This window comes from Eretmochelys imbricata, chromosome 16 (assembly GCF_965152235.1).
Source record: "Eretmochelys imbricata isolate rEreImb1 chromosome 16, rEreImb1.hap1, whole genome shotgun sequence".
Classification (NCBI taxonomy): domain Eukaryota; kingdom Metazoa; phylum Chordata; order Testudines; family Cheloniidae; genus Eretmochelys; species Eretmochelys imbricata.
This window is the reverse complement of record NC_135587.1, coordinates 27782965-27797115: the sequence shown is the minus strand read 5'-3', so window position 1 is coordinate 27797115 and position 14151 is coordinate 27782965. Positions and strand designations below refer to the sequence as shown.

The window sequence follows — 14151 nt, the reverse complement described above, 5'->3', positions numbered from 1 at the left end:
GGAGCTGCTGTTTAACATCCTCCCTTGTTACTGTTGAAATGGAAAGTATTTCATCATTGTCATCAGCTGATTTGAATACATAATCTATCATTTTCTCAAATACAGAACAAAAATATTTATTGAACATTTCTGCATTTTTATTGATAATTCTACTAGGGTTGCAAATATTATTTTAAATGGTAACCATTTAAACTATTAAAATTATATTGTTTAATTGGTTAACTGATTAAAGGGAGAGAGGCTGGGGCTGCTTTGGCCAGCCAGGGGCTGGGGCTGGGGCTTAATGGTTAAGGTGGGTTAACTGGTAAGACTAATGCTTACAGTTTAATATTTTACATCTCTAAATTCTACCATTTCCATCTACTAATGACTGATATCATTGTTAGAATTTCTTTTGTTCGTAATATATTTTTAAATCGCCTTGTTGTCCTTAAATCTGCTGCCCATAGATTTCTCCTTGTGTCGTTTTGCTGCCCTTCTTTTCTATGATTCCTAGATTCTAATTTATATTCATTATTATCAGCTTCCCCTTTCTTCCATTTGTAATATATGATTTTTATAGATGCTTTTACTTACTCTAGGCCAGGTTTGTTTTTGAACTAGTGTGGTGTTTTTTCTTGATTGTGGGATCTTATTTCTGGTTTGAATTTGTATAGCTTCAGCTCCCAGCTGTTGGATCTTGTAATGCTTTTGTTGGCTAGATAAGAGCTCTCTGCTTTCAGAAATTATCTCCCCATGTAGGTATTTATAGATTGTGATCAAGTCATCTCTTTACTTCTTAAACTAAATAGACTGAACTTCTTAAGTTTCTCACTGTAATTCATGCCTTCTAGTCTTAAAATCATTCTTGTGGCGCTTTTCTAAACTCTCCAATATATAGTTCCAGTCAGAATTGGGCGCTAGTGGCATCAGGCTTTTTTGGTCATAGCCCTGGTAGGTCACAAGATTCAGATTTAAAATTGTAACATTCTCTGCATAGTCCAGATACCTCTGAAATAAATAAAATTCTAGTTAAAGCAGGTTATATGATGTGTTAAATTTTTTTTATGTGAAATACTTTACGTTAACCTATTAATAGCTGATCTACACAATCTGCTTATTAGCCAGGGGTATCCAAGCCCCAGGATTCTTGCTGAAAGTCGTAGTTTCTTTTGTCAGGCCTTTTGTATTGCAGTAGTGGTGCACAGAGCTTGCATTCTGAACAGGCAATTTGGGGTAATTTCTGCCAGAATCGGCCCAGACTCGTTCATGGTTCCTTAGAAAACAGTGATTAATGCTAGTATCATTGAATATTAAGGTACTATGAGGATGTCTCCTTACTGGACAGTAGTTGAATTAGAAATATATGTCAGTACTACGTAGATCTGTAATCTGAGATACACTGGGGTGTATTTCCATGCCCAGTTTGTTGTACGTTACCTATGATTAAACGCTTGCTTCTGATGTGTTCCTCTTTAAATGTAAATTGCACAGAATGTATTGGCGATGCACAGAGAAAGGATAGGTTTCAGAGTAGCAGCCGTATTAGTCTGTATTCGCAAAAAGAAAAGGAGTACTAGTGACACCTTAGAGACTAACCAATTTATTTATCCGATGAAGTGAGCTGTAGCTCATGAAAGCTTATGCTCAAATAAATTGGTTAGTCTCTAAGGTGCCACTAGTACTCCTTTTCTTTTTAGAGAAAGGATAGTACAGCACTCCCATAGTGAATGTTCCAATAAACTAAACTATTACAGCCATCAAATGATAAAAGAATTATACTTTAAAAACACCATGGAATAATGAAAAAAACACATTGGGTTCAGTTGTGATTTAATGTCACAGTCCATTGCAGGGGCACATGTCCTCAGCAGGAACTCCAGAAGGCATTTGCTTAGCCTGGCACAATGCTTCCAGGCATGCACCATCCTTTGAAAAGATTCAGGATGTGTTCTTCAATACAGCATGAGAAGATGCCTGAGGTTTTGGCTCTGCCCCTTTAGAAAGGTTAGTAAGACAGTGTCACTAGTGTGTAGTTGTCCTTGTTTTCAGGGGAGTGCAAGGACAGCCATTTTGCCTGATCACTGTGTACGAGTGCAAAAGTGTGTAGGTACCTTGCACTGCCCTGCTCTCCGTAAACAAGGCCAGGTACAATTGAGATCGCAGATCCTATTAAGTACCTAAGAGTCAGGGTGGGTTGTTTTTTCTGGCTGAAATTCTAGACCAAAATATGAAAATAGAGTTTTCACTGAAGAATACGCTGGTAAAGTGAGGGATCTGGCTTTAGAGCACAGCTGAAGTAGCATAAACATTCCCTAAGTAGAAGAGAGGGACTTGTGTCATTTTAAATCTTGCCTTTAACCAAGCAATCAACCCAGAAGCAGCAGTGAAGGACTCCAGTGGGATTCCCATGTCCTCCGTTCTTCCAAAAGTATGGGTGGCCATGGCTGAAAGTCTTCTAGGGTTGTGCTGGGAAGAATAAAGAGAAATGGGGGAAATCTGGAGGCAAAACATTGTAAAGAGAGTTTTAAAAACCTGGTTTTTGCTATAATTCCTGTATCTAGATGTGGTGTTGCTTTTAGTAGAATGTTAAAGGGCCATCAAAAACTCAGTGGTTCCAAGGGAAAGCCAGTGAGAAAAGGCCGAAGTGATATGAAAGCATTTAGCTAAATAGAATCCTAGAAATGTAAGGGGCTGGAAGGAAGCTCGATAGTTTATCTTAGTCCATCCCTCTGCACTGAGATAGGACTATGTATACATAGATCATCACTGACAGGTGTTTTTCTAACTTGTTCTTAAAAAAAAAAAAAAAAAAAGCACAGGGTTTCCACACCTCCTTTGGTAACCTATTCCAGTACTTAACTATCCCTATACTTAGAAAGATTTTCTTAATATCTGACCAGAATTTCCCTTCCTGCAGAGTAAGCCGATTATTTCTTGTCCTACCTTCAGTGGATGTGAAGAACAATTGATCACTGTTTTCTTTATAACAGCTCTTAACATATTTGAAGACTATCAGGTTCCCCCTTCAGTCTTCTTTTCTCAAGACTGAACATATCTGTTTTTTTTTAAGCTTTTGTCATAGGTCAGGTTTCTCTAAACCTTTTATCATATTTGTTGCTGCCCTTTGGACTCTTTAAGAATGATACAGACAAATTGTAAAGTGTGGAGTGCAAAACTGGACACAGTATTCCAGCTGAGGCCTCACTAGTGCTGAATAGAGTGAAACAATGAATCACCTCCAGTGTTTTAGATAAGACACTCCTGTTGTTCCACCCCAGCATGATATTAGTCTTTTTTGCAACTGCATCATGCTGGGTCATATTCAGTAAGTGATTTTCTATACCTCCAGATCCTTTTCTGCAGTATTACTGCCTAACCAGTTACTCCCCATGTTGTAGTTGTGTGTTTGATTTTTCCTTTTTAAATATAGTACTTTGCACTTGTCTTTATTGAATTTCATCTTGCTGATTTCAGACCAATTCTCAAGTTTGTCAAGGTCAATTTGAATTCTAATCTTGTCCTCCAAAATACTTGCAACCACTCCTAGCTTGGTGTCCACAAATTTTATAAACATACTCTCCATCCCATTATCCAAGTCATTAATGAAAATATTGAATAGTACCTGACACAGGACAGACCTCTGCAGGACCCCAGTAGACAGGTTCTCCTAGTTTGACAGCGAGCCATTGATTACTCTTTCAGTATGTGTTTTCAGCCAGTTGTACACCCACTTACAGTAGTTTCATCTAGACCACATTTCTGTAGTTTGCTTCTGTGAATGTAATGTGGGAATGTATCAAAAGCCGCCTTAAAAGCACGATAAATCATGTCTGTTGCTTCCCCTCATCCATTAGGCCAGTAATCTTGTCAACAAAGGAATTTCAGTTGGTTTGGCATGATTTGTTCTTGACAAATCCATGCTGGCTATTATTCACCATTCTATTATCCTTGGTGTACTTGTTCCATTATCTTCCTAGATATTGAAGTTACCCTGACTGGTCTGTAATTCTCCACTTTCTCTTTGTTCCCCATTTTAAAGATAAGTACAATGTTTGCCCTTCTCTAGTTTACTGGGACCTTACACATCCTTCATGAGCTCTCAAAGATTGCTTCATGTAGTTCCTTAAGTATGCTTGGGTGAATTTTGTCAGGCCCTGCCAATTTGAATACATCTAAATTATCTAATTATTTTTTAACCTATTCTAGCTTATGTTCCTTCCCCCTTGTTGTTAATATTAAATCTGGTTAGGTATTTGATCACAATTAGCCTTTTTAGTGAAGATGTAAGCAAAACAGGAATTAAACACCTTTAGCCTTTTTGATGTCATCAGCTATTAGCGCTCCTTCCCTGCAAAGTTGTGGACCTGCACTTTACTTATGTTTTTTCTCTAGCTCCTAATGTATTGAAATAACCTCTTCTTGTTGCTTTTTATGTCACTTACTAGGTGTAACTCATTTTGTGCCTTAGCTTTTCTGACTTTGTGCCTACATGCTTGTGCTATTCTTTTGTATTCATTCCCAGCAATTTGTCCATGTTTCCGCTATTTATAATATTTCTTTTTGATTTTCAGGTCTTTAAAGAGCTCCTGATGCAGCTGTATTGACCTCATACTATTCTACTGATCTTTCCTTTGCATCGGGATAATTTGCTGTTATGCCTTAAATATTTTCTCTTTGAGAAATTCTTTGAGGAACTCCCTTTTCCCTTAGATTTTCTTTCCATGGGACCTTACCTACTAGTTCTGAGCTTGTTAAAATTTGCTTTTTTAAGTCCATTGTCCGTATTCTGCTGCTCTCACTCCTTTCTTTCCTTAGAAACATTTCACAATCACTTTCACCCAAATTGCCTTCTATCTTCAGATTCAAGAATCAGTCAGAATCAAGTCTAAAGTACTACCCCTCCACAGTTGTTTTCTCTACTCCTGAAACAAGAAGTTATCCCCTACACATTCCAGGAATTTGCTGGACACTTTGTTTTGCTGTATTACTTTTCCAACAGATATCTAGGTCGCTAAAATTCCCCATTATTACCAGGTCTTGTGTTTTTAGTTATTTCTGTTGTTCATTCTAGAAATGCCTCATCCACCTTCTTCTCCTGATTTGGTGATCTACCAAAATAGTAGACACCTACCGTGAAGTTGCCCCCATTTTTTGTCTTCACCCAGAGAGTTTTAACTGGCCTGTCTGTCACCTCCTTCAGAACAAGTGTATACAATCTTGATATATAGTGTAACATCTCCTCCTTGTTTTCCCCTGCCTGTCGTTCCTGAACAATCTGTGACCTTCTGTACCAATATTCTGGTTTATTCAGCAATCCAATATTCAAATCACCTGTAAGAAATTTTTATTTCAGTTGCATTAAAATAGATTTCCAAATCGGCTTCATGCTTTTGAATGAAGAATGGGCATGAGGATCAAACTCCTCAGGTGCACTTCAGCTAATTTTGCTTGACTTTTTCCTGCATTATTCCTCCACCCCACCTTTGCATTTGGAGGGGTTTAATCTAATAATTTCCCAATTCTGTTTCTGCTTCAGAATGCAGATTTCACCCCAGGTACATGGCGCAGAACAGATGTGCACTTGGAAAACCCAGAGTACCACACCAGATGGTATTTCAAATATTTTCTAGGAAAAGGTAATTACCCTTTTGTAAATGGCTTAAACATGATTTTAAATAAATGAGAAATACCTTTCACATTTGAGTAATTGCAATTGTTAAAGTGCATGGGATTGACTTTATTTCTTCTTATTAATATTGCACCTTCGGTGTGTGCAGTGTTGTACAGAAGATGGATTGTGGCAGACAGGTGGGTCCATGGCCCAAAGAGCTTAGCTTCTGACGTTATTGTGGGCACAATACAATGCAGGATAAGCACATGATAGTATTTGGTTACTAAAGCTGTAATCATTCACTGCACTACAGACTTTACTGCCAGTCCATTGGAATCTAAACTTCTAGCACTGATGCTTCATTAGTGAGAGAAGCCCCAAACCCAAGAAGTCTTGTCACATCAGGGTTTCTTTCAAGAATTCTGGTGCTCCTCACTTTTCTATAAGGTAAAAATGTTTTCAGAACACTTTTTTTGTTTTGGGATTTTTGCATTTCTACTCTTGTCCCAGACAAAATAAGGAAATATGTTTGAAGTGTATGTGAATTGTTGAAGGCCAAGTTAATTGCACATCAGGAAAAGTTTCGGCTCAGTTAAGACTTGAGTGAAGGTTCAGGTTAGTTTATATCATATCTGAAGTGGCTTACTCAATTGTCCTTGTTCTTTTTCACAAAATATCTTCCAGAACTGGCCCACTGAGTTGGCAGAATCTCACCAGATTAGTCACTTAGGCCCCTACTTGGCTTTGTAAGTCTAAAAATAACTATTATTCCGCTCCATATAATGTAGCAGTATTTTGTGAGATAGCATATAGAATAGCTCAGTGGTTTGAGCCTTGGCCTGCTAAACCCAGGGTTGTGAGTTCAATCCTTGAGGGGGCCATTTAGGGATTGGGGCAAAAATTTGGGGATTGGTCCTGCTTTGAGCAGGGGGTTGGACTAGATGACCTCCTGAGGTCCCTTCCAACCTTGATATTCTATGATTCTGTGATATTTGCACAAGACTTTAAGGGAAATCAGCAGAAATTGCTTTTCTTCACAGATTTTATAGGAAGGAACTGGGATGGCAGAATCCTGTAGTTTGAGAGACTTGAAACATAAACTTTACAGAACAAAACAAAAAAATCCCTCTCTTCCCCTTGAAGCTGCAATTCCTCAATAAATTTTCTCTTATCTCTTCTAAATTTAAACCATGTCTCTTGGTAGTGAGGATCTGCAGCCAGGTTTTGATTTCCATGCTTTCTTCATTAAGTCCTTTAAAGTTGTTGACAGAGTCAGGATTTCTTAATGTGTTTGCAGGAGTCTTTCTTCTATTCATTTTGTTTTATAATAGGCACCCTGAAATCTTAAACATCTATTTCTTAAAATCATTTTTTACCTTTCTGTTACTTGTGTTTCTACAGTGCTTAGCACAATGTCCATGACAAGGGCTCCTAAGCACTGCCTCAATACATATAAATAAAATGTACAGTCTGGTTTCAGGTTTCAGAGTGGTAGCCATGTTAGTCTGTATCAGCCAAAAACAGTGAGGAATCCTGGTGGCACCTTAGAGACTAACAAATTTATTTGGGCATAAGCTTTTGTGGGCTAAAACCCGCTCATCTGATAAAGTGGGTTTTAGCCCACGAAAGTTTATGCCCAAATAAATTTGTTAGTCTCTAAGATGCCACAAGGACTCCTTGTTGTTTTTACAATCTGGTTTGTTATTGTAGGGATGTTCACTAGGGCTAGGCTGTATACACCAGTCAGTTATTGCAGGTTGTTCATAGCTGCTTCCCTGTGCATACTACATAGTTTTGAATTTGCCTATGAGTGCTGGATATCTAGAAAAAATATATTTTTAAATAAGAAATTTTCTTCGAAAAAATGTCTCAAAATTACTTGCATTTTACAAACGGATGCAAGAAAAATAGAGAATTTAACAATTTGATCTATTGACAGTGTTCCTTTAAGTCGTGTTCTTAAAAATAACCTTGGGTGCCAGAGACTAGAGACAAATTCCTAAAAAAGCCAAATTTCTGAGGTATTTTGGAATCTGTTGGATCAACTGAATATTTACTTTTGAAATTGCATACAACACTGAAACTACTCAGTGGAAATGCTGATTAAAGAATGGTGTTGGCTGTAGCGTACCAATTTATAAACTTTAGAAATGGAAAGAGCAGGAGTTGTGCACTGCATGTTACCACATTTGGGAACTGCTGAGCTTCCAAGTTCGTTAGCATGCTTTGCAAAAGACATATTCTCATTTTGGCCTTTTGGGGGAGAGACAATGAGGAGAGAAAAGACTTGACCTGGAGCAGTCATGACCTCTCCTAAAAGAAAACATTGTGGTTACTAATTATATATAGGGTATATTATCTGACACTACTATAATAAATCCAGAAAGCCAAGTTTTAAAGGGCAGGTGAGTTGTATCTGTATAGTGAAATCCGATCTCCACATAGAATCAACCTCTTGGATTCAGCAACAGTAGAAACAGGAGTGCTTGTTAGCTTTGCTCTCTGCATATAATTTTGGTAAAAAAAAATGAAGTGTATTTATTGTTCATAGAACGGTTTTTCAGTAGGTGTCTAGCACATTTTAGGGTAAAATTGTGGTGGCCTTACTCATGTTAGTGATCTCATTGATAAAATCATAGTCATGTAGGGATGGAAGGGACCTCAAGAGGCCATCTAGTCCATGCCCCCACAACTGAGGCAGCATCATGTATACCTAGACCTTCCCTGACAGGTGTTTGTCTAACCTGTTCTTAAACACCTCCAATACCAAGGATTCCACAAGAGCCCTTGGTAACCTAATCCAGTACTTAAATATTCTTACAGTTCGAAAGTGTTTCCTAATATCTAACCTAAATCTCCCTTGCTGTGGATTAACAATTACTTCTTGTCCTACCGTCAGTGGACATGGAGAATAATTGATCACCATCCTCTTGATAACAACCTTTTACATATTTGAAGACTGTTCTCATGTCACACCCTCCCCCCCCCAGCCTTCTTTTCTCTAGGCTAAATATAAGCAATTTTCAGCCTTTTCTCAAACATTCTGGACCTTAAAATCATTATAACTTCCACTGAAGCTCACATCTCCTTTGTACGATGCATCTTGGGTCCATAACACCAACCGCCTACTATTAATGTTTTGTCAGTTATTACATGTTAAATGGAAGCTTCAAGGCAGCATTAAGTTTACAATTATAATTGCAAAAAGCCAGGAACTTGAAAATGTTAAGGTTATAACACAGTTAATATGGTCATATTGTACATACTCTGTATATTATGATGTACATTATGCCATTAATATGATAGATAGACATTTGTATAGAAAAACAAAAATATATCTGAGTTAATGCTGTAGGAACCTTAACTTGCTGTAATTAAATGAAAAAACAATTTATAGCTGAGATTTTAAACGTACAAAAGACTGGAATTTTAAAGTTATGGTTCACACAGTAATGGAAACTCGACAAATGGTAACTATATAATATTTAATATTGTGGTAAATAGCATTAATATTAACACTTTAATGTAGATCAGTAAGGTGACTGAGGCATAGTTCCTGTTGGAACCATAATTACAAATTCTGTGACTTTTCTCAGTGTACGTAAAACATCAATAACACACACCTTTCATAATTTAAAAACATTTTCTCAAATCATGTTTCTTCCTTAAAATCAATGGCATCCTTATTTGTTTTATTAGGCTTCAGTAAAGCCATTATTGACCAGCATAGACCAAATGTTAAATGCTGATGTTGTGTACTCTGGGACTGGGCATATACACTGAAATTGCTACCCACAGCAGGGAGACTGTTCCAGGTGTAGTGAGCAGCATGACAGAGAGCACAAAACCAGGAGTAGAGAACGGGACAAAGGATAAAGTAAGCAAAAGGAATGGAAAGTGTTTAATGGGGCTTGAGAGAGTTCAGAGGGAAATGTGACTGTGAGATTATTATAGGACATGCTAGAATGAGTAACTCAAACTAGATGCAATAAGTAGAAGAATTCAGAGGGTGGTGGAATGGTGGGAGCTGGAGGAGTGGCAGAGAGATTGAACAAGAGAAGGTTATTTTAATCAAGGCAAGAGATCACAGCACATGGACAAGGGTTTCAGCAGCAGGAAAAGTGAGTAAGGAGATTTTGGCAATATGCTGCTGGAAACCTACCAACAATGTAGTTCCTTTTGTAACAATTGATTTTTCCTTGTATAATTGTTTTTCACTTGTTGTGTTTCCTTTCCAGTTCATCAGAATTACATAGGTACAGATGTAGAGAAGAACCCTTTTTTTCTGTCTGTCGTGCTCTCCAACCAGAACAATCAACGTGTCCCTCAATACCGCTCAATTCTCTGGAAAAAAACAGTAAGGAACAAGTACTAATAGTTGCCTGCCTGCCTGCTCTCCATGGTTTTTTAGGGCATTTCCTTCCCTCAGTTGTACCACTGAATTCTTAACATTTTTCCATAGCTACTGTGCTGTGGTTACCACAGGAGATACATATATGGTATGAGTAAGCCCAGAAAAGAATGCAAACAAATCTTATCTGTAGCCTTCATGTTTCCAGATGCTACTTTTTTGTCATCCTGGCTTCCTTCACCTACAGGAAACCTTTGGATTCCCTGCTGACCCTCTAAAGGTCATTAACTCACTAGTTATTAAAACTCACTTATTTTTAAGTATTTACTATTTCGGAGCACTATCAGTGTGAATAGCTTTATATAAAACATAGGAGAAGGAATGGTCCCTACTCCATGGGCCTTCCATTCTGCATTTAGCGAGATCATACCGTTTGGACTGTCAATATGTTGGATGACTTGCATAGAAGTCCAGTAACAAATGGGCATATTTTAATTATTCACTGTAGTGAATTATCATTGAAAAGCTTCACGGAAGTTGTGTTTCAAGAAGATATACAAATGCATAGAGGGTGGATGTGTGGCCAGAAGGAGAGACAGGAAGATCCATGTCTATTGGATAACCTCTAAGGAGACGTAAAGATGAGAGAAGAAGGATACAGAGAGAGTGTTTAGTTAGTAAGGTTGCTTAGGAGAGCAGACGGATGGGACAGAGCAGGAGAAGAGAGGTGAGATACAGGCAGGGATGGAGTTGTCAAGGGCCTTGAAGTAGATGATGACAAGAAGCTTAAAGTTGATATGTAAGGAAGATGAAGCCAGTGGAGGAGGGGACTGACATGGTCAGAAGCAGTAGAAGTGGGTTAAAGGGAAAAGGGTAATGTAAAATATGAAGTGTTGGTGGAGTGGCGTAACACATAACCACTTAAAAAATTAATGCAAACTATAAAAGCAAACAGACAAATTAGACAGATTTATACAACTCCCAGGCAGTGAGAGTACATCGAAAGAATATCACCCACATACATGCTTCCTGTCTCAAGCGTTTTGCAGAAGAGATTTTGGTCAATTCTTGGTGGTATATGCTTCATAGGAATCACACCATCCATATTGATTTGTTCCATGTTTCCTGGCTCATGAGTGGACTGTCTTTACAAAAAACAAAATTAAAAAAAAAACTACCAGAAAGGAAATTTAAAAAATGAAGATAACGTAAGGGGGAAATGTTTCAGAGTAGCAGCCGTGTTAGTCTGTATTCGCAAAAAGAAAAGGAGTACTAGTGGCACCTTAGAGACTAATAAATTTATTTGAGCATAAGCTTTTGTGAGCTACACGAAAGCTTATGCTCAGATAAATTTGTTAGTCTCTAAGGTGCCACAAGTACTCCTTTTGTTTATAAGGGGGAAATGTTCTCTTCATTCTGCACTTTAGACTCCCATCTGTCATTATACTTTTACCATACAATGGGGAAGTGTCAGTTACTTCAGAATACACTAGTCCAAATGACTAGCAATTTATGGCTGCTGAATCAGTACAGTGGGCACATTTACATTTATTCCAGTTGTCAAGATATTACTGGTTCTAGTGGTATTATCCATTCCAAATATAGGAAATATAATTAAAACTGGAATTAACTTTTTAATTGCACCCACTGTATGTAGACGAAAAGCTGGACAGTGTACAGATTATATAGTTTTGCTTGTGAGTGTTGTTTGGTCCTACTGGATGCCTTAATAGTCCTGTGTTTGCTACATGTGAACATCAGCTACAAATGAATAAAAACTCTTGTGTTTCCTTGGTTTTTTTTTGTTGTTGTTTATCTGATATGGTTCTTTAGTGATGTGATCATTAGCCAATAAAACCTTTACTCACAGAAATAGTCTTCCAAATAACAATTTTAGTGGTAACTTTTTAATGAATTTTGGTAACCTCCCAGGCTTAGTTTGAAACAAGATGGTGCCCTTACTGTGCCCACCTGCTGTGTGATACCATATGACACCCGCTGCATAAAATGACTGAATATGTACTCAAAATAAGGACTGTGGGGACATTTGCCATTCAGCAACCATTTGATCAGTTCTTCTAAATTTTCAGGAGCAGGTATACAATAGTTAGAGTTCTACAGCTAAGAACTGATATGGTATAGGTGTGAGCCTTGTAGGATTTCCCTCTGTGGGTTATTAAATGACCATAACACTGCACTATGTATTCAGAAATATTGAGATCAAGTAGATAATAAACCTCATGCCATTTTACAAGTCAAAAGAATAACAGTGGTTTTATGCAGAATAAAAATTAAAGTGTAAGGTCAGCAAAGGTATCTCTGGGAGTCTATTAAGTCCTCTTTAAATACCTTTACAGAAACCTACTAAATAGTTTTATGTCAATGGAATGTTTTCTTCCAGCACCAGGAAGAAAACTGAGACATGTTGTTCTTCGGTCTTTGTTTTTCTGTAAAATATTTTGCTGTTGTATTGTATGTTTTGTGATTCTAAAAAATGTATTTCTTTTCTTTGTGATAGGGCTGGGAACATAACCGGCTGGATTGTGTTTGTCCCCCTTTATAGGAGATGTAAGTGGAAGGGAGGCTCCTTCTCCCTATTGTCTCCCTGGCATAACCATGTAGGGTCCCGGCATCATAATGTGATCCATTATGCTCTTGACCCTACTACAAAGAATAGACGCGCTTTTGAAAGGTCAAAATAACATGCACTGCAACAGCAAAATATATACTCCCTGGTACTGCCTCCTTTCCAAAGGGGGACACAGAGAAGGTGGGGCCATGGCCCCATTACCCTTCACACAGCCTATGGAACTTATTAAATGCATTGGAGAACATTATATTCATAGGAGCACCAAGCTGAATTGTGCTTCCCAGAGCTCTTCCTAAGGCATTGCAGCTCCATTCCACCCCCAGAGTGGGCCAGTACCAATAGGTACAGTGTGGCCCACAATTTAGAGGGCTGATATTTTTTTTTCAGGGTTACTGTTAGCTGCTCTGATTCCCCCCACCCCTTTTTTCTGAATTGTGTGTAAAAGCTTCTAAGATGTTCATAACATATGTCTCTCCTTCAAGTGGTCTCTGCATATTGCCTTTTGTGGGATGCACTGACAGTTAATCATAGTGCCTGTTGGAGGACTCGCGGGCCCTTGTCTGCCCATTCCCTCACAATCATGAAGTCCTAGGGTAGGGGTCTCAAAGTCCCGGGCCATCTGTAACCCGAGAACCTCCCCACTGCAGCCCGCAGAGAAGAGATACATGTAGCCATGCTCCTGGCAATGTCTGCTGCAGGTGCCGCCCATGGCAGCTCCCATTGGCTGGGGGAGACGGACAAAGACACCATCATTAGTCACTGGGCAGAGTCAGCCATGGAGGCGGTGTCACTTTTTTCCACAATGAATATAAACAAGTCAAAATACTGAACACAACTATCTGATGCACACCTTGCTGCAATTCTGAAGGTTTCAGCTGCTCAGTCACTGAGGCCAAACATCAACAAACTGACAGAACTGAAGCATTGCCGGGTGTCTGGCAAACACTAAAAGCTCTCTGGCAGGCTCAGAATTATATAAATTTGTATGACAGTTTTATTATTTCTAAGAAATTCGTAATAAAAGATACAATATAAACGTTTTTCTTTCTGAACACCATTTCAGTGACATTATTGGCTTGCTGGGAGGATTTGAGGACTGGCACTGGCCCTAAGATAAATTGAGTTTGAGACCCCTGTCCTAGGGGCTAGGCTACAAACGAAGGTTTGGCACTCTGACAGCCTCAGTCCCTTCCAACACCAGCAGTGTTGGATTGGGAATCAGACTGAACCTGTGGTCTAAAGCTTTCTTCAAGATAGCTATTTTATTAGGCCTTATCTAATAGCTATTGTTTATAGTTATTTAGTATATGGTTATATTAAACTAGGTTTATAGTAATTTAGTATAAGATTTTATTAAAATACGTTTTTAGTATTTGATAGTATAACTTCTTCAAGCATTGGTTCCATTCTGGAAGAAATCCTGATGGTAGATCTGAAGATCAAAAAGCCAGGAGTGAGGACAGAGACAAAACAGGCTTCAGGCTTTACTCCTTCAAGAAGTGCAAAAGCCTGGTTAATCCAATACAACCATCAATTCCAAGAAGATGCACAGTCTAGCTTCGGTTCTGGATACATCTGTGGGGAAGTATCATCCAGCCATGTGGAGAGAGACAGGCA

At 38.4% G+C, this 14151-nt stretch overlaps 1 protein-coding gene across 1 annotated transcript in view; it reads left to right on the top strand.

The window, feature by feature from the left end:
• The window catches only part of GARNL3 (GTPase activating Rap/RanGAP domain like 3), a 208890-nt gene that overhangs the window by 76212 nt on the left and 118527 nt on the right, over positions 1-14151 (top strand). Inside the window, exons 4-5 of the mRNA XM_077835615.1 lie at positions 5519-5618; positions 9832-9950. Of these exons, the coding sequence (XP_077691741.1) occupies positions 5519-5618; positions 9832-9950 (219 nt within the window). The remainder of the gene's footprint in view (positions 1-5518; positions 5619-9831; positions 9951-14151) is intronic.